A 27,577-nucleotide genomic window follows, 5' to 3' on the forward strand; every position below is an offset into this window, starting at 1 on the left:
CTGACATTTAGGCAAGTACTGGTAAAAATTAAAAAGAAAATATAGAGAAGGGTGGTGCAAAAATTCTCAGAGTTGGGCTTCAAGGTGGCAGTTAGAGTGAGCCATGTTGTGAAGGTGCCCACCTCCATCATTAGGACTGACACAAGAAGCCCAGAAAAGGAGACTTCCTACTGAGAGCTGCTCAGCTATATGATAATGAGGAGGCGGGGCCACACACAGGTCCTTATTAGCTGAATTCTTCCACATGTGTATAGATGTTAGTATCATGAGCACCATATAAACAGCAAGTGCTTTTCACTGAAAATCTTCATCTAAAAAATATTTGGAATTATGATAATTTGGTCAAATGGAATCTCTCTCTCTCTCTCTATATATATATTATATATATTATTATTATTAATTACACACAAATTAAACAGAACTGGACGGTGTTGGACACTTCAGGTCAGAACTGCCAGAATTAGGTTGAGGAGACCCAGCAGGTCAAAACAGGGACTGTCTTGCTTCAGTTTCCTGCTTCAACATAAAAGGACCCGCCATGCTCAAAAGAACCTCATGGGTGGAGCATTTCCCTGAAGGGCTGGCCATGCAGAAATAGATTTTCCCCTCGAGGTTCTGTCTCCTTTTAAGGAGGCCACAGACCTAACAAAATTACCTGAAATGTTTCAGGAATAATAAGCGACAATGTAAGCTTTCAAGAGCGGAATGTGAACAGATAAACAGAATAAATACAAAATTAAGCCACCCATATAGAACAACTTCTTAAAAAGAAACATGGAGGCCCTCTAAGAATACTTTGTTCATCACACTTGACCATACAGTTGTCCAGGCAGTGGGTAGTGGTGACCACTGCGGTCATTATTACACACCTTGCCATAAACTTGACTACATGGTGGGGCGCTGGAATGTAACCTTGGTCATGTCTAGAATAGGTCTGGAGATGTATAGGCGGCTTATAGTAGACCATGACCATGCACTCAGTACCCGGAACAGAAGGTTCAAGTGAAAACAATGCTTCAAAAGCTCCACAAACTTTTTTTTTTTTTTTTAGGTCCAGCAACTGTTTATTAATTCATGGTTCTCAGGAAAAGCCACAATGTTTCATGAGCACAGAGGAGCCCTCTTCATCGGGGCTTGGTACTGTTGACTGGAGAGTATCTGGATGAACAAAGAGATCCTTGAGGAACATTAGGGCCAACTTTACACCCGTTCAGTTTAGGTGACAACATATATCAGACCCCGGCTCTACTGCTCAATCCAAGATTCTATGCTGGAGGCCGGTGCATAGGCTGGGGTATGATAGCTTTCCACCTAAACTGAAAAGATATAAAGTTGGCATTATCCCTTTGTTTAGGTGCCCTGGGTTTAAAGGTGCGTTGTCCATACCTTTAACATGCATTACTATTGAACGGTATGGAACCCTCATTGGTGCAAACCAGCGGAGCTTCCCCCTTCTGGGTGGAGCTCCACTTTAAGCATTTTTGTATGCAATACTAAACATGGCTTTAACACCACTCACAGGGCTTACATGAATTTGTACAGGTGAATAGTAGGATTGCAAATATCTGCCTTAAACTAATTCTCCAGTAAATAGGTACAACACTCCAGCCTAGGTTTACTTCACAGTTTAAAGTGCACCTGCCCTCCACTTACACTAAAAGCCGCCATCTTGTAGAAAACACTGACTGGGCACCAATGCTTCATAGTATGGAGTTCAGGTAGGTTGGCTTCACAGTTGTGTGGTGTGGAAATGGGCGGTAGTACGTGCTTTGCATGGCCAACATACGCATACAGCACTATGTACTGTGCATACCATGCGTTGTAGTGAAAATGCTTCAACTGCAGTTTTTTCATGCATTGAGGTGTGCGGTTACCCCCATCCATAATGAGCGGACTTGCCTTAAAACAGCATGCATCAACGCACTGTAGCGCATGCACAATTATTAATGGGCCTTTAAAGCCGAATTCCAAAGCAGTGCAGGAGTTAAATCCAAGGAGATGTATGACAACTCATGAACTGATCTCTATTATTTAAATCTGGCAAGTTAATGGCTTTGCCGGAGTATACACTGACACTGTCTGTGAGAGACGAGAGAGAGTCACACAGAGCAGCTATGCCTGCTCTTCTCCTCTGCTGCCCATTCAGAGAAGCCTTTGTATTTTGTGCATGAGTTTACATAATACAAAGGCTTCTGTGAATGGGCGGGAGGAGGGGAGGGGGGGGGGCATAGCAGCAGCACTGGCTCAAATGTTGAAGATGCTTAGACCTGAAGCATCAACATCGGGGCTCTCGGAAGTAAAGCGATGGCCCTCTATTATATAATCGGACAGATATAAATAATAGAGAAGCCCAGCAGGTGCCATGCACCACCTTGGACTTAACGAATAGTGTGCCTTCACTTTTTATAAAGGAGCTGAATTTCTGGAATTCAGCTTTTGAGCGGAGTTCCACCCAAAAATGCAACTTCCGCTTTAAGTGATGGTGACCCCGCTGACAAGCCACATTTGGCATGTCATTTTTTTGGAGCGGACACCCAGTTTTTATGGGCACCACTCCTGAAAAGCGATTTGTGGTGGATTTTTTTTTTTCTGATCCTTTAGGGGAGTTTGCATTGCAATACTGCGCAGCAACCCTGTGCTAAGCAGTTGGCATGCGGTTTACGGTGTGGTCTCATTGACGTTAATGGCAAAGCCAAACATGACCCGTCAGGTTAAATTTGGTCGCACCACAAAAAAGAAGCAGCAATGTGTATGGACCTGAGCAGCCGCCATATTATTCTGTAGATAGGCGATCAAGGGGGTGGCTAAAAGTGCAGATCAACGGTCCTTTTTTATTTATTTATTTTTTTTACTGCCCCTTTGCACCCGTGTACACTCAGCCTACGACCCACAGGCTGGTGGAATCTCATACAAGCCGGAATGCATTGAAATAATTAGGAATTCATCTTCATTAAACGGGGGAAACAATCAGAAAAATCTGAGTTTTACACCTTTTGGTCCCCATCAATGCCCAGTTTCTTTAATTCATGAGGATGTGTCTGGTCCCGATCAAATCTTAGTGATTGGCTCTGCCAGCTGAGCCAGAAAGATCTGTGTTTGCTGTGTTTGGGGGGGGGGGGTGAGGCCAATGGCATTGCCTTACAGTAACCAATGAGATTCTACATCGCCCTAATAGGGGCCTGCAGGAGAAGTTTGAATTTGGGGATCACCCAGAAGGAGCCTTTGATAAAGCAAGAGGACTTCTGATTATGGGGTGAATAGAGAAAAAAAAAATGGCCGCCCTTAGGTCATGGAATGGCAGGTGCTGTTCATGGAGATGAAAACTGTATATAAAACGAGTGAAAGAATATGACCTCAGGCTCAATACTCAATACTATGACAAGATATACTGGCCGGTTGTATATTCTGGACCCAAATAATCCAAGAATTGATAAAATGTAAAAAAAAAAAAAAAAAAATACTTACCTCGGACCCGGGCTTCCTCCTCTAGGCAAAGGGTGACCTCAATGGGCTTCTCGCTGGATCCTGGGAAAGCCCAGGATCCAAAAATCTCATAAGAATGGGCGACCGCTCGGTTCTGGATCGTCTTCTTGTAAGATTTGTCATCTTCAGCTCTCCCAAAGATCCTAAAATGAGACTCAATGGTGTCACCAGAACCTGCAGGGAGCAGAACTTCCAACCTTCACTGGAGGATGAAGGAATGAGAGATGATCAGGCTGGTCCCTTTAGGTGGAGGATTGTCCCTGCCCCCCTCATAGTGACACAGACTGTCCTGACGCACCCTTATACGATCGAATGAACATGTTGGCTCCATTTTCAGATACTTTGATAAAGGAGTCCTCTAAGAGGCTCATTCACACAGGCAGAAAAAAACCACGCAGCATTTAGATGCACACAGTGTATTGTTTTTGGTGCATCTAAAAAGTAGCTTAGAGCGCTGCTGGCAAAGCTCCGGTGATGCCCTGTGCTGCGGGTGTCGGCATCCACAGAGCCTATTGAAACCCAATAGATAACGCTGGAAGGGAAAGATGCCGTACTCCAATCAGCCCAAATATCATATAGGGGGGTCAATTGAAAATGGCCTCCCAGGCCACGCCCATGGTGCGTTTCGCCCCCCATCACCAAGCCCTGTGGGTGGGATGAATCAAGTCCGAGGCACGGCCTTGGGAGGAAGTTCTCGATCCCCCCCCCCCTTTCTGATACTTGTGCTGATTGAAGTGCGGCTTCTTTCCGTTTTAGCATTACCTACAGCAGTGATGGCGAATCTTGGCACCCCAGATGTTTTGGAACTACATTTCCCATAATACTCAACTACACTGCAGAGTGCCTGAGCATCATGGGAAATGTAGTTCCAAAACATCTGGGGTGCCGAGGTCATTGAGCCCAAACACACACTGCTGCGTCTACATGCAAAAATGTGCGCTGCGTTCAGTCGCGCACAAAAAAAAAAAAAAAGTAGGAAACAGTCGCATTCCATGGCCACACAGATCTGTAAATCGTTCGAGCGTACGTGAATAAACGCATATGCATGTACAAGTGTACTCATTTATTGCAATAAAACAAAAGAACTTTATGGGAGAGATTTACTAAAACGGGAGCAAACCGAATCGGGTGCAGCTGCACATTTTAACCAATCAGCTTCTTACTTCAGCTTGTTCAATAAAGCTTCGACAATAAGCCCCCCCTCCCCCGCCCACATCGGCGCGATTTGACATATCAAATCACATGCCAAAAATCACAGCCCACTGCCGGTGTTCTGCCTGAAAAATCCAAACTCGCCAAAATCTCCGACCACGTTACTTCCGGTGACTCTCCAGCACCGATAATTGGAGATTTGGACGAGTTGGCTGTTTTCACAGAACGGCGGCAGCGTATACAGTACTGAGAAGGAAGTGTCACCAGCACACCAGGGTTTCCAAAATCGGGTCCAAAACTTTAATCACATAATATCAAAAAAATAAATAGAAGCGACGTTTCGCAGCCACGCAGGACCCCTTCATCTGGTCACATGCCTGATGAAGGAGTCCTGCGTGGCTCCGAAGCGTCGCTTCTATTTATTTTTTTGATACTGTGTGATTAAAGTTTTGGACCCAATTTTGGAGATCCTGGTGTGCTGGTGACACTTCCTTCTCATGATTGCAGTCGGTCATTTCAGCACCCAATCTAAGATACAGCCGTTTGTGCAGGAACGTGTGCGCTGGGAGTATTGCATTGGAAGCATATACAGTAGAGTACAGTAGCAGTAGCATATACAGACAAGTTGGCTGTTTTGGCAGAACACGGGGTAAGGAGGGAAAAAAAGCTGTCTCTGCCTGGGAGGCGGCCATGTTGTTGGTTAGTATGGGGGCAGACTCAGGTGTGCGCAGCCTACTGCATTAGAGTGTGCACCCCAAAGCTCAAACACACATGCATGTCACCTGCTGTCACAGGTGGTGGGTGACAGTTGATTGGGAGCATATTACATTACACCCTAAATACGGGTGTTCCTAATGTTGAACCTAGCATTTAACATAATGGGGGCATTTACACTGGCCACTGGCACCCTCAACCACCTACCTGGTGCTGCCCCTAGATATTGCTAATGCACATGGGGCGGATAGGGTGTGCCCAGGCACATCCGGCACACCTTGTGCGCACGCCTATGGGCGGACTAACAATGTCCGCTCGTTATTTGGTGTACCCTACTGTATACGCTGCTGCCGTTCTGTCAAAACAGCCCAGCTCGTTCAAATCTCCAATTATTGCTGCTGTAGAGTCATCGGGAGTGATGTGATTGGAGATTTTGGCGAGTTGGAGTTTTCGGCAGAACACCGGCAAACAGCGCTGTAGCAATCGGTGCGACGCCGACTTTGGGGCACCGCACCGATTTCCAAAAGTAGTTCCTGCACTTAAGGGGGGGGGAGGGATTTAAATAGACATCTGTGCATGTACCCCCCGCACAGATGTCTTTCGAATCGCCCCCCCCCCCCCGAACTCGCACAATTTCAAACCCGCATTCAGTGTGAACGAGGACTAAAACCTGGAAGCTGATTGGTTACTATGCAGAGCTGCACCAGCTTTAGTAAATCTCCCCCCATTGTGTCTAAACACTAGTTCGGTAGGCGTGTATTTTTTACACGGAGTCTTCTGCTAGCTCTGTGTTCCATGCAGAAAATAAACATATGCCCATGTGAATGAGCCCCCCCCCCACCCCCACCCCCACTTCCATAGAGCTTCTCTGTACTCTACGTATTAAATATAGACATTGTATACAGAAAGGATAGGTAACCTCAGCACTTCAGCTGTGATGAAACTACAAATCCCATGAGGCATTGCAGGACTGACAACCACGGGCATGACTCCCAGAGGGAGAGGGATGATGGGATTTGTAGTTTCACTACAGCTGGAGTTCCGGCTCCCCCCTAGCATACAGTATACAAATCCATGTCTGGAATATAAAGTGGTGGCAGAATACGTTGTAGGATAGAATACGACTTCTACAGGGAAAACCTACAAGCTCTGCAATGATCCGGATTTCGCACGCAACGATAATGGAATTGGTCCCTTTTCCTGTAAAAAAAACATTTGAGGTGAAGCAGGACGTCCGATAAACACTCCAATTATGTTCACTAGCGGGATATTCCATGTGGAGATCACATTGTGTCACATGTTGGGTAACAGATACAGTGATGGCGCTCAACTTCTCCGCTCAGAGGCTCCCCAGGAGGTTTAAAGAAGAGTTCCAGGTATGGAGAAGGTTACATAGTTACAGCTTGGACCAACTATGTATATATCATACCTGTGGGATCCCTCTAGAACACAGATATGCAATTAGCAGACCTCCAGCTATTGCAAAACTACAAGTCCCATCATGCCTCTACCCCTGGGTGTCATGCTTGTGGCTGTCAGTCTTGCTATGCCTCATGGGACTTGTAGTTCTGCAACAGCTGGAGGTCCACTAATTGCATATCCCTGCTCTAAAAGGAAATCACTGTGTAGACCGTGGGTGCTCAACCTGTGTCCCTCCAGCTTCTGCGAAAACTACAAGTCCCATGAGGCATTGCAAAGCTGACCGTTACAAACATGGCTCCCACAGGCAGAGGCATGATGGGACTTGTAGTTCCACAACAGCTGGAGGGCCACAGGTTGAGCTCCCATGGTGTAGACCAGGGATGTGCAATTAGTGGAACCTCCAGCTGTTGCAAAACTACAAGTCCCATCATGCCTCTGGGTGTCAGACTTGTGGTTCTCAGAGTCTTGCTATGCCTCATGGGACTTGTAGTTCTGCAACAGCTGGAGGTCCGATAATTGCATATCCCTGATGTAGACACTGCTACTACACCGCTACTACAGTGATCTCCACTAGCTTCCAGGTCCCATGCTGAGATGTGAATACAGAAGGTTGGCTGTCACTTAGAGAACACCTTGCACTTTCTAAATAAATGCAAAGTGTTCTCTGATTGGACGAGGTATGACATCACTGCCCCGCCTCCTCCATCTGTGAGCTGTTTTTGAAAGTCTACCAGATTTCAACTTTAATAAAGCTTTGCCCCTCCTAGGAGGGGACCACAAACACTGAGGGGGGAGGCTTGAGGACCAGGAGTTGTGTGTCACCAAATCACAGCACAGGTATGCCAGCTGCACCATAAATAATACACAAAGTATCCATACAGGATGGAGGTAAAAAGGTACATTGTGGTAGAAAATCCAGAACAGAAACATGGAGCTCCAGTCTGGCCAGGATTACATGGGAAACGTGTCAGAGGAACTACAAGTCACAGCTGGCTCCACCATCTGGTAAGGCCTGCTGGCACTTGTGGTCCCCTCCCTAGTTCATGGTGCCCCCCCCAAGGTTGCCCATCCCCCTATATATATATTTCTTTCCCTCTGAGCGGCTCTGCGGGCAGGGGTGGAGGGGGTGGGTGGCTGGGAAGAAGTTAAGCCGCCGGTTTATTTTAAGGAACTCTGCACGTTTGCAGCGCAGACGCTCAGCGAGTGGGCGGACATCTTGTCTAAATGGAGAATTAAGAAGTACAAAGGGAATACTTTGGGCTCCGACATAGAAAAATAGAGTTTAGTGGAAAAAACCCAGCTTCTCGTTCAGCCATTCCTCGGTGAGGTCTTCTGTGTTCCGGATCTCGAATACCTACAAGACAAAAAAAAAAAAAAAAAAAAAAAAAAAAAAAGTCAAAAATATTTATTGCGCTTACAACTGTGACAGAGAAAATAAAACGTTACATAAAGAATAAAAAAAAGAAAAAGAAAACAACATGCCCACACTCAACTGTGTATTATATATATATATATATATATATATATATATATATATATATATATATATATATATATATATATATATATATATATATATATCTATCTCTCTCTCTATCTCTCTCACAAAAGTAAGTACACCCCTCAGTCACATTTGTGTAAATCTTTTCTTCTCTCTTTTCATGTGACAACACTGAAGAAATGACACTTGTCTACAATGTAAAGTAGTGAGTGTACAGCTTGTATAACAGTGTAAATTTGCTGTCCCCTCAAAATAACTCAACACACAGCCATTAATGTCTAAACCGCTGGCAACAAAAGTCAGTACACCCCTAAGTGAAAATCTCCAAATTGGGACCAAAGTGTCAATATTTTGTGTGGCCGCCATTATTTTCCAGCACTGCCTTAACCCTCTTGGGCATGGAGGTCACCAGAGCTTCACAGGTTGTCACTGGAGTCCTCTTCCCCTCCTCCATGATGACATCACAGAGCTGGTGGATGTTAGAGACCTTGCGCTCCTCCACCTTCCATTTGAGGATGTTCCACAGATGATCAATAGGGTTTAGGTCTGGAGACATGCTTGGCCAGTCCATCACCTTTACCTTCAGCTTCTTTAGCAAGGCAGTGGTGGTCTTGGAGGTGTGTTTGGGGTGGTTATCATGTTGGAATACTGCCCTGCGGTCCAGTCTCTGAAGGGAGGGGATCATGCTCTGCTTCAGTATGTCACAGTACATGTTGGCATTCATGGTTCCCTCAATGATCTGTAGACCCCCAGTGCCGGCAGCACTCATGCAGCCCCAGACCATGACACTCCCACCACCATGCTTGGCTGTAGACAAGACACACTTGTCTTTGTCCTCCTCACCTGGTTGCCCCCACACACGCTTGTCACCATCTGAACCAAATAAGTTTATCTTGGTCTCATCAGACCACAGGACATGGTTCCAGTAATCCATCTCCTTGGTCTGCTTGTCTCCAGCAAACTGTTTGTGGTCTTTCTTGTGCATCATCTTTAGAAGAGGCTTCCTTCTGGGATGACAGCCATGCAGACCAATTTGATGCAGTGTGCGGCGTATGGTCTGTCAGTGGTAGGAGAGGGCAGTAGCTGGGGTGGGGATCTTTTAGGGGGGGGGGGGGGGGCAGCAGTTGATGGGGTTGCGTTGCAGTGCGGGGGACCAGCTCTGTGTCTTTGTCCCAGTCTAGGCCCTCCAGGTATGGTATATGTAGACTTCCATTGTCCCAAGCTGGAGCAACGTAACTATGCAAGGACTTCAGCTTTAAATATTTTTTCTTGTTACAATGAACACAAAGCCCTGGTACCGTCCAATGTATTAACATTCTACAATACAAGACTATACCATGAAATGATTTGCACTCCTATGACGCTTCTCATCACTTCAAAGAAGCACCAGAGAGCTGCAGAAGGGAGGGGCCAGCCACCGACTCACTCAGAGAACGTCAACATTTACATATCAGTAGGCCAGAGATTTGGGGGGTCCGGGGGGGGGGGGTGCAGACTCTGCCCATAGGGTACATGCAGTGAATTGAGGCTTTAATATTGTTTCTAGAGCACACCGCTACACCCCAGGACTGACCATTTCTGGTGAATTATCTGAAATCGAATGATAAAATAAAACATGAAAAAAAATCACATGCAGACAATTTACCTTTGTGAGTTCGGCTTTCTGAACAAGTTTGTTTTTGCTGCCGGCGTACATCATCTGCTGTTCTGGCTTGCAGCCTAGGTTAGAAAAAAAAAAAATTACTGTCCAGTCATTACGCAAGGAGAAAATGACTCAATAGAACTTTAACAGAAAAACTTGGCCAGTGTGTTTCAGGTGAAATGCTAATAAAGTGATAAATGTTCTCCAACCAGCTGGAGTTTCCAAAACCTCATATTCATGCATGGCGTTCCTCACCCACCTCCACATTCTCAACCCTACTGAACACCTCAGGGAAGAAATGGAATCATGATAACATGCCATCTTCTCATCCAACATTAGTACCTGACCTCACAAATGGGCACAGACACCCCCTAAAATCTTGTTGAAAGCCTCCCCAGAAGAGTGGAAGATGGTATAGTACCAAAAGGAGGGTAATGCAATACTAATGGCCATGGTTCTGGAACGGATGTCCATTAAGCTTATATAGGTGTGATGGGTGGAGAAACTGGAGTGTCCTTCACAGAGCCCTGACCTCAACCCTACTGAACACCTTTGGGATGAATTGGAATGCCAATGGTGGGCCAGGTCTTCTCATCCAACACAATGTACCTGACATCATAAATGGGTACAATCCCCCCCCCCCCAAATTCCCAATTAATAGACACCTTCCAACATCTTGTGGAATGCCTTCCCAAAAGAGTGGAGGATGCCGGATCCACAAAGGGGGACTACTCCATACTAATGGTCATGGTTTTGGAACGGGATGTTCAACAAGCTCATATAGGGGCTGATGGTCAGGTGTTCACAAGCCTTGGGTCACATTGGGTATCGCAGGACCCAGACGCCAGGTCGTCATGGTGACTAGAAATTGCGTCCTGGCGCCTGGGCTTTTGTCAGCCAATTCACTGTTGCAGGGACGCACAATTTGTATCGCCGGACTCCCGCAACATGCAGTTCTGGGCCCCGGGTAGGTAGTTTTTCTACAGTTAGCTCTGCCGGGCTCACTTGTCAGGTGGAAGAATTCGGGTGGCTCCTCTGCTGCCCAACTGCTTCCCCACATGCAGGTAAAATGAAGCCCCCCCCCCCCCTCCCCTCCGGGCTGGACTTACCTACAGGGCTGGAAAAGATGAAACACAAGGGGTACGAGACCCTTCCATCTTCATGCTGGTATTTATAACTGTACACTATGAATGTAAGCCAAGATTAAGGAAGATAAAAACACAAAAAAAAAATGTTTGGAATACGGCGAGCATGAACAAAAATATACCCACTGCTGTGGAATCTAACTCCATACACACTATTAGATTTTCTGCAGATTTTTGTCTTCAGATTTACCAAAACCATGTAGTGCGAGGGCCGGCCTGATGGCGTACAAATTGAAACTCTTAAGGTTTAACCTCATATTATATAGTTTTGGTAAATCTGAAGACAAAAATCTGCAGAAAATCTAATAGTGTGTATGGGGTCCAACATTCTGCATGTTTTCAACAGAATGCAACCCCCTCCACCCTCCATAGACACAGCAAGCCATGACTCCACATTTACTGCATAGCCAAACCAAAATCCCCTGCGATGGGATTCTGAAAAGCCCTCACTTCTACAAACATTAATATTCTGCAATGACAGGTTCACTTTAAAGCAAAACTCTATTGCCCCGTACACACGGTCGGATTTTCCGATGGAAAATGTCCGATCGGAGCGTGTTGTCGGAAATTCCGACCGTGTGTGGGCTCCATCGGACATTTTCCATCGGATTTTCCGACACACAAAGTTGGAGAGCAGGAGATAAAATTTTCCGACAACAAAATCCGTTGTCGGAAATTCCGATCGTGTGTACACAAATCCGACGCACAAAGTGCCACGCATGCTCAGAATAAATAAAGGGATGAAAGCTATTGGCCACTGCCCCGTTTATAGTCCCGACGTACGTGTTTTACGTCACCGCGTTCAGAACGATCGGATTTTCCGACAACTTTGTGCGACCGTGTGTAGACAAAAAAAGTTTGAGCCAACATCCGTCGGAAAAAATCCTAGGATTTTGTTGTCGGAATGTCCGAACAAAGTCCGACCGTGTGTACGCCCTATAAGGGTTAACTCCTCGTTATATCTACGGCAGAGGATTGAGGAGGAAATACTTACCATATTTCTTGCTCCGTCAGGGTCCTTCCAGCCTCCAAAATGTGAGATACGGAGTCAATGTCATTGTATTGTGTGTGATGATGCCGAGCTTCCACCACAATCTGGAGCTTCGGGAAAAGGAGGAGAGCAATGGAGACAGCCAAAGCAGGATGTAAGGTATTTTATAGCGCCTGTTCTGAAATCTCCTAGGCAACACAAGAAATTAACTCTTGCAATGCAGCAAAGCTGGGAATGGGGGGGGGGCAGGAATTTGATGTATATTATTACCTTTGCAGTCCAAGCATATGTATGCAGGAGACACCATCAGATGTCTGCATACAATTTAGGTTGTGCTGCAATATACACCTCGACCCCAAAAATACATAGCACTCCTATGAGGATATAGTGACCAACTTGTGGTCACTGGAGCCATTATCTGTGGTCACAGGAGGCATGGTCTGTGGCCAAAACCAACTCCTGTGGTCACTGGAGCCATTGCCTGTGGCTGAAACCAGCTCCTGTGGTCACTGGAGCCATTTTATGTGGCCGGAACCAACTCTTGTGGTCACTGGGGTGGTTTCCTATGGCTTAAACTAACTCTCGAGTTCACTTGAAACACTTCCATGGCTGAAACCAACTTCTGTGGTCACCGGAGACACTTCTCCTGGCTGAACCCAACGCTTGTGGTCACTGTAGCCACTTCCCATGGTTGAGGTCACTGGAGCCACTTCAAGTGTTCAACAATTCAAAAATTACCTTTGGTCACAGGACACATTGTCTGTGACCAAAACCAGTCCCTGTGGTCACTGGAGCCATGGTCTGTGGCCAAAACTAAATTCCTGTGGTCACTGGAGCCTTGCCTTGGCTGAAACCAATTCCCGTGGTCACTGGAGCCATTGCCTGTGGCCAAAACCAATTCCTGTGGTCACTGGAGCCATTGCCTTGGCCAAACCAATTCCTCCTATGGTCATTGGAGCCATTGCCTGTGGCCAAAACCAGCTCCTGTGGTCACTGGAGCCATTTTATGTGGCCAGAACCAACTCTTGTGGTCACTGGGGTGGTTTCCTATGGTTGAAACTAACTCTTGAGTTCACTTGAGACACTTCCCATGACTGAACCCAATGCTTGTGGTCACTGCAGCCACTTCCCATGGTTAAAAAACAATTCTTGAGGTCACTGGAGCCACTTCAAATGTTCAAAAATTCAAAAATTTGCTGTGGCCAAAACTAAATTCCTGTGGTCACTGGAGCCTTGCCTTGGCTGAAACCAATTCCCGTGGTCACTGGAGCCATTGCCTGTGGCCAAAACCAACTCCTGTGTTCACTGGCGCCATTGCCTGTGGCTGAAACTAACTCCTGTGTTCACTGAAGCCATTGCCTATGGCCCAAACCAGCTCTTGTGGTCACTGGAGCCATTTTATGTGGCTGGAATCAACTCTTGTGGTCACTGGGGTGGTTTCCTATGGCTGAAACTAACTCTCAAGCTCACTTGAGACACTTCCCATGGCTGAAACCAAATTCTCATGGCTGAACCCAACGCTTGTGGTCACTGCAGTCACTTCCCATGGTTGAAAACCAATTCTTGAGGTCACTAGAGGCACTTCAAATGGCCGATACCAATTTATGTGGTCACTGGAGCCACTTCCCATGACTGATAGCAACTCCTGAGGTCACTAGCTGGGGCCCACAACCCTCCCTTCCTCAACACTGGCCCATCATTATGATGCATGGGTCATCAACTAATAACAAGGGATAGAGGCTGGGAGAAGATGAGCCAGGGGCAACAACCACAGACCTGTACACAGTTCAAGCACATGCTTGAAACGATCACCGCCGATCACGGGGTAAAAAGGATATCTGGGCTGTCTTTCTGGTAGTTCATCTTTCAGCTCATCTGGAGAAATCCCCTGCTCAGAGAAAAGAGAGAAAACAGCAGCAATTAGCAGGGCAGGTCCCTGGGTGCAGTAATTGCAGAGTTGGATTGGCCCCGGGGATTTGGTGAAACGTTTGGATAATTTAATCATAGCTCTGCATGTCTCAGCTGCACAAAAACACGCACAGTGTCCTACTGATAGCATGCAGCTGCCACCCGTCGCCAACAGTGATGGAAATATTCCCCGGGCATGGCACAGCACACCCAGGAACCGAGCTAAGTCTTGTAGACCCCATGGGGTGTGTTCCTGATCTTCACCGTTTACAGATACAGACCAGTCTGCTGCCAAACACCCAAAACAGGTTTCATAACAATTTCCCCAATTTCCCTTTGGGATCAATAAAGTATTTTGTATAAGAACGGTCAGTGCCAAACCGTAAACGGTTCCCTATTATGTTATGTTACAGCCTTATTCTAAACTTCATTAAATTCATTATTTTCCTCCAAATTCTACAAACAATCCCCCATAATGATCCAACTAATGGGTGCAGGCAGCTTTTCTATTTGCTCCGTCTTTCTGTACATGATAGCGCAGGAATAATTACTTTACACAATCCCCCATAATGACAACGTGATAGAAGTTTGTTTGAAATCTTTGCAAATTTATTAACAATAAAAAAGGAAACAAATTCCATGTACAGACTCCTCCCATGTACATAAGTATCACAGGCTCCTCCCATGTACATAAGTATCACAGACTCCTCCCATGTACAGAAGCATCACAGACTCCTCCCATGTACAGAAGCATCACAGACTCCTCCCATGTACAGAAGCATCACAGACTCCTCCCATGTACAGAAGCATCACAGACTCCTCCCATGTACAGAAGTATCACAGACTCCTCCCATGTACAGAAGCATCACAGACTCCTCCCATGTACATAAGTATCACAGGCTCCTCCCATGTACATAAGTATCACAGGCTCCTCCCATGTACAGAAGCATCACAGACTCCTCCCATGTACAGAAGCATCACAGACTCCTCCCATGTACAGAAGTATCACAGACTCCTCCCATGTACAGAAGTATAACAGACTCCTCCCATGTACAGAAGTATCACAGACTCCTCCCATGTACAGAAGTATCACAGACTCCTCCCATGTACAGAAGTATCACAGACTCCTCCCATGTACAGAAGTATCACAGACTCCTCCCATGTACAGAAGTATCACAGACTCCTCCCATGTACAGAAGTATCACAGACTCCTCCCATGTACAGAAGTATCACAGACTCCTCCCATGTACATAAGTATCACAAGCTCCTCCCATGTAGTCTGTAATACATAGGAGGAGTCTGGACCTCAGACTGGGGCGAACATTCTTCTTCCAACAGGACAACGACCCTAAGCACACAGCCAAGATAACAAAGGAGTGGCTCCGAGACAACTCTGTGAATGTCCTTGAGTTGTCCAGCCAGAGCCCAGACTTGAACCCGATTGAACATCTCTGGAGAGATCTGAAAATGGCTGTGCACCGACCCTCCCCATCCAACCTGATGGAGCTTGAGAGGTCCTACAAAGAAGAATGGGAGAAACTGCCCAAAAATAGGAGTACAAAGCTTGTAGTATTATATTCAAAAAGACTTGAGGCTATAATTGGTGCCAAAGGAGCTTCACCAAAAGTATTGAGTAAAGGCTGTGATACTTATGTACATGGGAGGAGCCTGGGATACTTATGTACATGGGAGGAGCCTGGGATACTTATGTACATGGGAGGAGCCTGGGATACTTATGTACATGGGAGGAGCCTGGGATACTTATGTACATGGGAGGAGCCTGGGATACTTATGTACATGGGAGGAGCCTGGGATACTTATGTACATGGGAGGAGCCTGGGATACTTATGTACATGGGAGGAGCCTGGGATACTGATGTACATGGGAGGAGCCTGGGATACTGATGTACATGGGAGGAGCCTGTGATACTTCTGTACATGGGAGGAGCCTGTGATACTGATGTACATGGGAGGAGCCTGTGATACTGATGTACATGGGAGGAGCCTGTGATACTGATGTACATGGGAGGAGCCTGTGATACTGATGTACATGGGAGGAGCCTGTGATACTGATGTACATGGGAGGAGCCTGTGATACTGATGTACATGGGAGGAGCCTGTGATACTGATGTACATGAGATTTTTTTGTTTTTTATTTTTAATAAATTTGCAAAGATTTCCAACTTCTTTCACGTTGTTGTTATGGGGGATTGTTTGTAGAATTTTGAGGAAAATAGTGAATTTAATCCATTATGGAAAAAGGCTGTAACATAACAAAATGTGGAAAAAGTGACGCGCTGTGAATACTTTCCGGATATGCTATATATACACACACATACAGTTGTGCGCAAAAGTTTGCCTCCCCTGTCAGAAATGGTTAAATTTTTTGATAATGAAAATCTGACTGATCATGACAAGAAAAACGGTCCTATTTTTTGAATCGTGATGATATGCAGCCATTTATTATCACATAGTTATTTGGCTCCTTTTTAAATATTAAAAGATAACAGAAATCCCCCAAACGGCCCTGATGAAGAGTCGATCTCTCACGTGGATGCACTGAGCAGGCTGGATACTGAGCCACGGGGAGCAAAAAAGAACCAGGGTTGTCCCGATACCACTTTTTTTTAGTACCAATTACTCGCCGATACCGATTACCGATCCTTTTTTTTTATTTTAATGTCATGTGACAGCGGCACTAATATGCAGCACTGATGACACGGGGACTGTGTCAGTAGTTTTTAATAATTTTATATTTATTTACAATTTTTTTTTTTTTTACAATGCTTTCTTTTTTTTGGGGGGGGTTATTGGATGGTGTCAGTGTGTTTTTTAATTTATTTTTTATTATATTTACAATTTAACCTTTTCAATATTCATTCATTTCATTTTTATTTTTTGATTATTTTTTTTTTTTTTTTTAATCATTAGCCCTGTTGGGTGGTGGTTTTTGTGAGTTATCAGGCGTCTTAACAGATTGCTGACATCTCGCTTTTGAGACATGGAAAGGGACTGAGGACACAGATTCCCCAGTCCCTTTCTCTGCAGCCTCAGCATTGAAGATGAATGGAAGGGAGACAGAGGCTCCTCTCCATTCATAAACTGAAGCATCGGAACACATAGTTTACAATGTTCAGTCATGAATGGACAGTCAGTGATCACTGACTCTGCATTGGGAAAAGGAAGGAGCCGGTAAATGACATATTTACCGGCTCCTTCCTCTGCTCTCCACCCTGACAGATCGGGGACAGGAGGGGGACTGGAGAAGGGTATGGGGGGACAGTCAGGGGTGATCAGTGCAGCGTTGAGGGGGGGGGGAGGGGGTTACAATCACCGATCTCCCTGCATAGATTTCAATAAAGCAGCTGAAAGCTGCGGGAGGGAGAGGAGGAGAAACAGCTTTCAGCTGCTTTATTGAAATCTATAAAGGGAGATTGTAACTCCTCCCCAGCGCAGCACCGATCACCCCTGACTGTCGAGGTATCAAATTAAGCATGCCAGAAAGAAGCCTTCACTCCAAATTGCAGTGTGCCACAAACTGTGAGGCGTGTCAAGGTGTTGTCGGCCATATTGTAACCAAGGTGTTGTCGGCCATATTGTAACCGGGCTTTTTTGTGGCGTTGGCGCAGTAAAGGCTTCTTTCTGTCATATTGGGCTCCTTGAGACATCGTCTTTTTCCAGAACAGCCTGTATTTCTCCTGAGGTCCCCTGTGGGGGTCTTTCTATCCTGAACAGTTCTTCTGGCAGTTGTGGCTGCAATCTTTCTTGGTCTACTTGAACTTGGCTTGGCATCCAGAAATCCCCGAATTTTCCAATTCTTAATAAGTGATTGAACAGTACTGACTGTCATGTTCAAGGGCTTTGGATATCTTTTTATATCCTTTTCCCATCTTTGTAAAGTTCCATTACCTTGTTACGCGGGCCTTTTGACAGTTCTTTTCTGCTCCCCATTGCTCAGTATGTAGCCTGCTCAATGCATCCATGTGAGAACTAACAAACTGAAGTTACCTGTGGGGGGTTTTCTGTATATCTCGAACAAGTCTTCTGGCTGCAATCTTTCTTGGTCTACCTGACCTTGGCTTGTTATCAGGAGATCCCGAATTTTCCACGTCTTAAAGCGGTAGAAAAACCTGCTTTGTGATTTTTACCTACAGGCAAGCCTATAATAGGTTTGTGGGTAGGGTTGTCCCAATACCACTTTAAGACCGAGTACAAATACCGATACTTTTTTTCAAGTACTCGCCGATACCGATTACCGATACTTTTTTTAATGTCATGTGACAGTTTGACTAATGGGCACTGATAGGTGGCACTGACTGATGGGCACTGATAGGCAGCACTTATGAGCACTGATAAGTGGCTGGCACTGATGGGTGGGACTTATGGGCACTGATAGATGGCACTTATAGGCCCTGACAGATGGGACCTGATAGATGGGCATTGATAGATGGGTACTGACAGATATATGGCACTGATAGGCGGCACTTATGGGCAATGATAGGCGGCATGAATGGGCACTGATAGGCAGCACTGATTGGCAATTGCATAATAAATGACATGAATGATGAGAGGATATAGCATTGCAAAATCCTTCCTTGCCCCTCATCAGTCATATCATTTAACATCTAGTTAAGTATGCTGCAATGCCCATATTGGTACACCTTGCACTTGGCTGCAGTAAGCCATCAGTGGACATCTTGTTACACCCAGCCTGAACTAAATGGGCTGGGTGTAACAAGATGTCTGCTACTGGCTTACCGCAGCCGAGTGCAGGGTGTACCAAGATGGGCGTCGTGATGTTTACCCTCCGGAGACACGGAACGTCACTTCCTGTACCGAATGTGACGGCTCCAGTCACCGTTGTGGAAGAAATATGCAGCGGCGCCCTGCAACCTTGCCCTGGCCAGCTTACCCTCGTGTTCCACTGCCACCAGACCGATCTCCGCTCCGCCCCCTGTCCGCCCGCCGACTTCCGGTTCCAGGTACCGGATCTGGCATCGGGAGCATTTGGTACTTGCCTAAATGCTCGGTATCGGTCTCGAAATGAATATCTCCTAAAACGTGCTCCGTTTAGGAGAAAATGACCCTGGAAGCAGCTGGTGACGTCACCGGCGCGTCATAACCGAGGGCTCCCGCCCCACCCCCAACAAAACCAAAACATAGGGACTGGTACCGATCGATGACAGGACTGACCTCATGCTCCTCTTCCAGCACCACAAGACGTCGGTCTTTGTCTATTTTCACTGCAAAAGAACCAGAAGACACAAATCAGCAATTCACCCCGGACAGTGCATCACACGGCAACATCAGAGAGATATAAAAGGTCACAAATTAATATATCAAATGTATTATTATTTTTTTTTTTTAAATACAAGATGTAAAGTAGCCGAATGTGACCTGGGATCAGCCTCCTGCAACCCCTGTACAGACTGGAAGACAGAGAAGCAGCTCAAGGAGCCAATCAGGTCATGTGCTGAGAAGAAGCACGCTGATAGGAGGAGAGAGCAGATTGATAGAAAGATGAGTTCATCAATGTACTGCTTCTCCTTCCACTGTTCAGTCACAGTCTGGGGGGGGGGGGGGGGGGGGGAATCCAGCACAACCTGGGCTCAGAGGAAGTGGATTGAATTATGCTGGACACCAGATTGCAGATACTGACTGATCATATAACATGTGGGTGACATAAGGAGGGGGGGGGGGGGGGGGGCTGTGTATGTATATATATGTATATACTGTATAGATTTATCTGCTTGTACTATGATGACCAGGTTGGAGTTCTCTCATTCTGTGAAGATGTCATATAAAAGTCCTCCCAGAATTGGGCCATGCTGCAGCACGATCGATCACCTGCTGCGTCCAACAGACATAGATCTGTCTACCGGCCCAATGTGATTGCTGTGACCAATAACAGATTACATGGCAATTGTACAAAATGAATGGATTCCACTCTTTGTGTTGATCGCTGCGATTGGTCACAGTGATCACATGGTGCAGACCCGGCCAATCACAGCTAATCACAACAATATACACTGAATGGGCTCATTCCTAAGAAATGACTGCTTAGAACAGCGATTATTTCTGTTATAAGCGATCACAGCGTGTAAAAAAAAAAAAATATATAAATATCCCGACACGCAGGTTTGTATTATCGGAGGTCACTCACTGATAATGGCGGCATTGTTGGTCTCTTTGCGGAAACGAAACTTTTTCAGCTTCTCCACCAGTTGCTCGTCCACCTCACACACAACCAGGGTCTCACTCTGCGGAAGGAGGACAAAATATGAGGAACTCGTACTGCGAAATCTTATATAAAATTATTCATGTAGTTCTTAGAATTTGTGTGGGGACAAGATCGAAAAAGCCCAAGCAGGAGTTGTGGTTTGATTTTACTGCAACCGTGTGGGCGGAGTCAACCATTTGTAACCAATGCTATAAGTCCTGTGGTGTGGGTGGAGCCATGTAAACAATACCACAAGTCCTGTAGTGTAGGCGGAGCCATGTAATGTTTGTAAACAATACTACAAGTCCTGTAGTGTAGGCGGAGCAATGCAATGTTTGTAAACAATACTACAAGTCCTGTACTGTAGGCGGAGCAATGCAAGATTTGTAAACAATTCTACAAGTCCTGTAGTGTGGGCGGAGCAATGCAATGTTTGTAAACAATACTACAAGTCCTGTAGTTTGGGCAGGCTGGTTATCTCTGCTCCCTCACCGCTGTATTTCAGAGACACTTCCTCCAGCCACCTTCATACACACCTGATCCGGGTGGGGAGGGGGAGGGGTGTGCAGGAACCTGAGCAATGCACCTGTGATACACCGACTGTGGTTGCAATGCTCTCCAGGCTTAATTACAAAAATGTAATAAATAGAAGTTTTAGGTTTCATGATTGTGGGTGGATGTACAGTATTACTTATTTACAAAAGGTGGATTATGCCTTTAATGTTGCAGCAGAGAACTAGCATTGCTCACCTGGGCGTGTTCCTAGTTCTCGGACCCCGCTGACAAATCAGTGGCAGAGTTATGGCTGACAGTGACAAATTTCCTCCAGACATCTAAACCTCCATGAGCTCTGATAAGAAAAGAGTCAACTCCTTATGACAAGGAAGATCCCCTTCTGGTAGGATGGTGGAAAACAATGGGGGATGGTAACGGTGGGCTGGTTGTCGTGGACCAGCCCAGGAGGGCTCCATGGATGAGGCTACAACTGTATTTTTTTTTTTTTGGATTAATTGATTGGTTCATTTGTAGCATAGATCCCGCCTCCTGGGTACCTCCTAGGAAAGGGGTTTTGTATAGTTGGGCAACTCCTGAAGCCATCAGACCCCAAATTTAAAGTGACACCAAATAAATCTATTCCAATATGTACTCTGAGCTCAGAAATGTCCTTCCTATTCATCTCAACCACTCCAAGTCTCCCCCCCCCCCCTTTTTTTTTCTGCTGAGATCCAACTTCCTGTTAGAGGGGGCTACATTTGTTTTATGTGGCCCCCTATATGTAGGAATGTACCCCCCCGCCTTGGCCCCCCTATATGTAGAAATGTAGCCCCCCTATAAGTAGGAATGTACCCCCCCCCGCCTTGGCCCCCCTATATGTAGGAATGTACCCCCCCCGCCTTGGCCCCTCTATAAGTAGGAATGTACCCCCCCCGCCTTGGCCCCCCTATAAGTAGGAATGTACCCCCCCCCGCCTTGGCCCCCCTATATGTAGGAATGTAACCCCCCCGCCTTGGCCCCCCTATATGTAGGAATGTAACCCCCCCGCCTTGGCCCCCCTATATGTAGGAATGTACCCCCCCGCCTTGGCCCCCTATATGTAGGAAGGTACCCCCCCGCCTTGGCCCCCCTATATGTAGGAATGTACCCCCCCCGCCTTGGCCCCCCTATATGTAGGAAGGTACCCCCCCGCCTTAGCCCCCCTATATGTAGGAATGTACCCCCCCACCTTGGCCCCCCTATATGTAGGAATGTAACCCCCCCACCTTGGCCCCACTATATGTAGGAATGTAACCCCCCCCGCCTTGGCCCCCCTATATGTAGGAATGTAACCCCCCCGCCTTGGCCCCACTATATGTAGGAATGTACCCCCCCCGCCTTGGCCCCCCTATATGTAGAAATGTAGCCCCCCTATAAGTAGGAATGTACCCCCCCCCGCCTTGGCCCCCCTATATGTAGGAATGTAACCCCCCCGCCTTGGCCCCCCTATATGTAGAAATGTAGCCCCCCTATAAGTAGGAATGTACCCCCCCCCGCCTTGGCCCCCCTATATGTAGGAATGTACCCCCCCCCGCCTTGGCCCCCCTATAAGTAGGAATGTACCCCCCCCCCGCCTTGGCCCCCCTATATGTAGGAATGTAACCCCCCCGCCTTGGCCCCCCTATATGTAGGAATGTACCCCCGCCGCCTTGGCCCCCCTATATGTAGGAAGGTACCCCCCCGCCTTAGCCCCCCTATATGTAGGAATGTACCCCCCCCGCCTTGGCCCCCCTATATGTAGGAAGGTACCCCCCCGCCTTAGCCCCCCTATATGTAGGAATGTACCCCCCCGCCTTGGCCCCCCCTATATGTAGGAATGTAACCCCCCCGCCTTGGCCCCACTATATGTAGGAATGTAACCCCCCCGCCTTGGCCCCCCTATATGTAGGAATGTAACCCCCCCGCCTTGGCCCCCCTATATGTAGGAATGTAACCCCCCCGCCTTGGCCCCACTATATGTAGGAATGTAACCCCCCCGCCTTGGCCCCCCTATATGTAGGAATGTACCCCCCCTGCCTTGGCCCCCCTATATGTAGGAATGTAGCCCCCCCGCCTTGGCCCCACTATATGTAGGAATGTAACCCCCCCGCCTTGGCCCCCCTATATGTAGGAATGTAACCCCCCCGCCTTGGCCCCCCTATATGTAGAAATGTAGCCCCCCTATATGTAGGAATGTACCCCCCCGCCTTGGCCCCCCTATATGTAGAAATGTAGCCCCCCTATAAGTAGGAATGTACCCCCCCCCCGCCTTGGCCCCCCTATATGTAGGAATGTAACCCCCCCGCCTTGGCCCCCCTATATGTAGAAATGTAGCCCCCCTATAAGTAGGAATGTACCCCCCCCGCCTTGGCCCCCCTATATGTAGGAATGTACCCCCCCCGCCTTGGCCCCCCTATAAGTAGGAATGTACCCCCCCGCCTTGGCCCCCCTATATGTAGGAATGTAACCCCCCCGCCTTGGCCCCCCTATATGTAGGAATGTACCCCCCCGCCTTGGCCCCCCTATATGTAGGAAGGTACCCCCCCGCCTTAGCCCCCCTATATGTAGGAATGTACCCCCCCCGCCTTGGCCCCCCTATATGTAGGAAGGTACCCCCCCGCCTTAGCCCCCCTATATGTAGGAATGTACCCCCCCGCCTTGGCCCCCCTATATGTAGGAATGTAACCCCCCCGCCTTGGCCCCACTATATGTAGGAATGTAACCCCCCCGCCTTGGCCCCCCTATATGTAGGAATGTAACCCCCCCGCCTTGGCCCCACTATATGTAGGAATGTAACCCCCCCGCCTTGGCCCCCCTATATGTAGAAATGTAGCCCCCCTATATGTAGGAATGTACCCCCCCCGCCTTGGCCCCCCTATATGTAGAAATGTAGCCCCCCTATAAGTAGGAATGTACCCCCCCCGCCTTGGCCCCCCTATATGTAGGAATGTAACCCCCCCGCCTTGGCCCCCCTATATGTAGAAATGTAGCCCCCCTATAAGTAGGAATGTACCCCCCCCCGCCTTGGCCCCCCTATATGTAGGAATGTACCCCCCCCGCCTTGGCCCCCCTATAAGTAGGAATGTACCCCCCCCCGCCTTGGCCCCCCTATATGTAGGAATGTAACCCCCCCGCCTTGGCCCCCCTATATGTAGGAATGTACCCCCCCGCCTTGGCCCCCCTATATGTAGGAAGGTACCCCCCCGCCTTAGCCCCCCTATATGTAGGAATGTACCCCCCCCCGCCTTGGCCCCCCTATATGTAGGAAGGTACCCCCCCGCCTTAGCCCCCCTATATGTAGGAATGTACCCCCCCGCCTTGGCCCCCCTATATGTAGGAATGTAACCCCCCCGCCTTGGCCCCACTATATGTAGGAATGTAACCCCCCCGCCTTGGCCCCCCTATATGTAGGAATGTAACCCCCCCGCCTTGGCCCCACTATATGTAGGAATGTAACCCCCCCGCCTTGGCCCCCCTATATGTAGGAATGTACCCCCCCGCCTTGGCCCCACTATATGTAGGAATGTAACCCCCCCGCCTTGGCCCCCCTATATGTAGGAATGTACCCCCCCTGCCTTGGCCCCCCTATATGTAGGAATGTAGCCCCCCCGCCTTGGCCCCCCTATATGTAGGAATGTAACCCCCCCCGCCTTGGCCCCCCTATATGTAGGAATGTACCCCCCCGCCTTGGCCCCCCTATATGTAGGAATGTAACCCCCCCCGCCTTGGCCCCCCTATATGTAGGAATGTACCCCCCCGCCTTGGCCCCCCTATATGTAGGAATGTAACCCCCCCCGCCTTGGCCCCCCCTATATGTAGGAATGTACCCCCCCCGCCTTGGCCCCACTATATGTAGGAATGTACCCCCCCGCCTTGGCCCCCCTATATGTAGGAATGTACCCCCCCCCGCCTTGGCCCCACTATATGTAGGAATGTAACCCCCCCCGCCTTGGCCCCACTATATGTAGGAATGTAACCCCCCCCGCCTTGGCCCCCCTATATGTAGGAATGTAAACCCCCCACCTTGGCCCCCCTATATGTAGGAATGTAACCCCCCCCGCCTTGGCCCCCCTATATGTAGGAATGTAGCCCCCCCCAGGTTCTGTTTCCCATTGTGCATAGAGGAGGGTACATGACAGCAAACAGTGTGCATTTCACATTCCAATATAACATAAAAATAATAAATAATAATAAATAATAATAGAAGTATTTCCTATGAGACCCCCCAATTTCATCCCCTGTGCACCTCCCCGATACCAGCTTCACTTTACAATTGGGGGCCGGACATCTGTGACATTCTAAGCCCTCCCATGTGCCATTCCCCGTCCAATCACTGAGCCCTGATCAGGCACAGAGGCCTCCTCTTTGGACAGGGACTGAAAGCGGACCTTTCAACACACCCTATAATGCTGGGGAGGGGGAGGAGCCAATAAAGAAGGATACTGAAGTTCTGCTTTAAAGTCTGATCCCATGCGGGCCCTATGTGATCCCTATGCGGGCCCTATGTGATCCCTATGCGGGCCCTATGTGATCCCTATGCGGGCCCTATGTGATCCCTATGCGATCCCTATGCGGGCCCTATGCAGTTCCTATGTGATCCCTATGCGGTTCCTATGTGATCCCTATGCGGGCCCTATGTGATCCCTATGCGATCCCTATGCAGTTCCTATGTGATCCCTATGCAGTTCCTATGTGATCCCTATGCGGTTCCTATGTGATCCCTATGCGATCCCTATGCAGTTCCTATGTGATCCCTATGCGGGCCCTATGTGATCCCTATGCGGGCCCTATGTGATCCCTATGCGGGCCCTATGTGATCCCTATGCGGGCCCTATGTGATCCCTATGCGGGCCCTATGTGATCCCTATGCGGGCCCTATGCGGGCCCTATGTGATCCCTATGCGGGCCCTATGTGATCCCTATGCGGGCCCTATGCAGAGTCGTCACTGGAATGAAGCACTGGGAAGACTTCCCTGGCTAAAAAGAAAAACATTTCCAGATGATCCAAACCGCAAAATAAAAGAAAGATGAACACAACAAAGTAACTAATATGGAAACAAAGTGGTTTCCTCCGATCTTCTTCTATCAACATAAATCTTCCTGAACATCGTGTATTGTGAGACCAGACAGGAGGGGGGAGGGGTCAGCTGAGAGGTCACATGGGGTGCCATTTATACTGGTGACAGGAAGTGATGTGAAACCCAAAATGTTACAGTTATTATAAAAACAGGAATAGAGGGGAGATCTTCCAATGGGGGACACCTCATCCTGTACTATGTCTGCAGTCTCTGATCGTCTCCTGTACTATGTCTGCAGTCTCTGATCATCTCCTGTACTATGTCTGCAGTCTCTGATCATCTCCTGTACTATGTCTGCAGTCTCTGATCATCTCCTGTACTATGTCTGCAGTCTCTGATCATCTCCTGTACTATGTCTGCAGTCTCTGATCATCTCCTGTACTATGTCTGCAGTCTCTGATCATCTCCTGTACTATGTCTGCAGTCTCTGATCATCTCCTGTACTATGTCTGCAGTCTCTGATCATCTCCTGTACTATGTCTGCAGTCTCTGATCATCTCCTGTATTATGTCTGCAGTCTCTGATCATCTCCTGTACTATGTCTGCAGTCTCTGATCATCTCCTGTACTATGTCTGCAGTCTCTGATCATCTCCTGTACTATGTCTGCAGTCTCTGATCATCTCCTGTACTATGTCTGCAGTCTCTGATCATCTCCTGTATCATGTCTGCAGTCTCTGATCATCTCTTGTACTATGTCTGCAGTCTCTGATCATCTCCTGTATTATGTCTGCAGTCTCTGACCATCTCCTGTATCATGTATGCAGTCTCTGATCATCTCCTGTATTATGTCTGCAGTCTCTGACCATCTCTTGTACTATGTCTGCAGTCTCTGATCATCTCCTGTATTATGTCTGCAGTCTCTGACCATCTCCTGTATCATGTATGCAGTCTCTGATCATCTCCTGTATTATGTCTGCAGTCTCTGACCATCTCCTGCACTATGTCTGCAGTCTCTGACCATCTCCTGTACTATGTCTGCAGTCTCTGATCATCTCCTGTACTATGTCTGCAGTCTCTGATCATCTCCTGTACTATGTCTGCAGTCTCTGATCATCTCCTGTATTATGTCTGCAGTCTCTGATCATCTCCTGTATTATGTCTACAGTCTCTGATCATCTCCTGTACTATGTCTGCAGTCTCTGATCATCTCCTGTACTATGTCTGCAGTCTCTGATCATCTCCTGTACTATGTCTGCAGTCTCTGACCATCTCCTGTACTATGTCTGCAGTCTCTGATCATCTCCTGTATTATATCTGCAGTCTCTGATCATCTCCTGTACTACGTCTGCAGTCTCTCTTGGCTCCTCCCACCAGCCATGACCTGCCTGTGTTGCATAGAGAAGCACAGAGGCCCAGTGATGACATCACAGTGTATAATATAAATGGGAGGGTTGTACTGATGATGGGGGAGGGGTAGACATTGATCTGGATGGAGAGGAGTGGCGGTGCTGCCCCCTGCAGGCCGGGATGGGGTTTTACACCCGGTGGATGGAGGAGAATCTCCCCGGTGGGGGCGGGGATGATATCAGGGAAGTTTTCAGCCCTCAGGGGGGCGGAGACACCTCTCCGGTCACCCCTCCCCCCACACTCACCATCTCCGCTGACGATTCTCCGGTCTGGCCGCCGCCTGACTGCTCAGCCAACACCCGGTGAGGAAGGAGGGAGAGGGGGCGTCATGTGACTCCCACCCCAGCCAATCAGAGAGCCGAGCCCGCAGCAGTGGGCGGAGCCGCGCCTCTATCATTGCAAGAAGGCGGGGCTTTCTTCTTTAGCATCGCTGACGCCATCTTTGAAAAGGGCGACTCCCG

At 47.9% G+C, this 27,577-nt stretch overlaps 1 protein-coding gene across 1 annotated transcript; it reads right to left on the reverse strand.

Moving 5' to 3' along the window:
* Window positions 1–5,773: 5,773 nt before the first annotated feature.
* On the reverse strand, window positions 5,774–27,503 carry GMFB (glia maturation factor beta). The gene is made up of 7 exons (XM_073610205.1): window positions 27,362–27,503; window positions 20,121–20,217; window positions 19,151–19,200; window positions 13,887–13,938; window positions 11,024–11,104; window positions 9,918–9,991; window positions 5,774–8,125 (listed from the first exon to the last, which is right to left on the reverse strand). The coding sequence occupies exons 1-7, from the start codon at window positions 27,362–27,364 to the stop codon at window positions 8,054–8,056; spliced, it is 429 nt and encodes a 142-aa protein (XP_073466306.1). The 5' UTR covers window positions 27,365–27,503; the 3' UTR covers window positions 5,774–8,053.
* Window positions 27,504–27,577: the final 74 nt, after the last annotated feature.

Source organism: Aquarana catesbeiana, linkage group LG13 (assembly GCF_042186555.1).
Source record: "Aquarana catesbeiana isolate 2022-GZ linkage group LG13, ASM4218655v1, whole genome shotgun sequence".
Taxonomy (NCBI): Eukaryota; Metazoa; Chordata; class Amphibia; order Anura; family Ranidae; genus Aquarana; species Aquarana catesbeiana.

Coding starts and splice junctions, on each gene's coding strand:
- GMFB (XM_073610205.1), bottom strand. Junction 9,992..11,023: donor CATCTTTTCCAGCCCTGTAG/GTAAGTCCAGCC, acceptor TTTCTAACCTAG/GCTGCAAGCCAGAACAGCAG. Junction 8,126..9,917: donor AGAAAGCCGAACTCACAAAG/GTAAATTGTCTG, acceptor TTTGTCTTGTAG/GTATTCGAGATCCGGAACAC.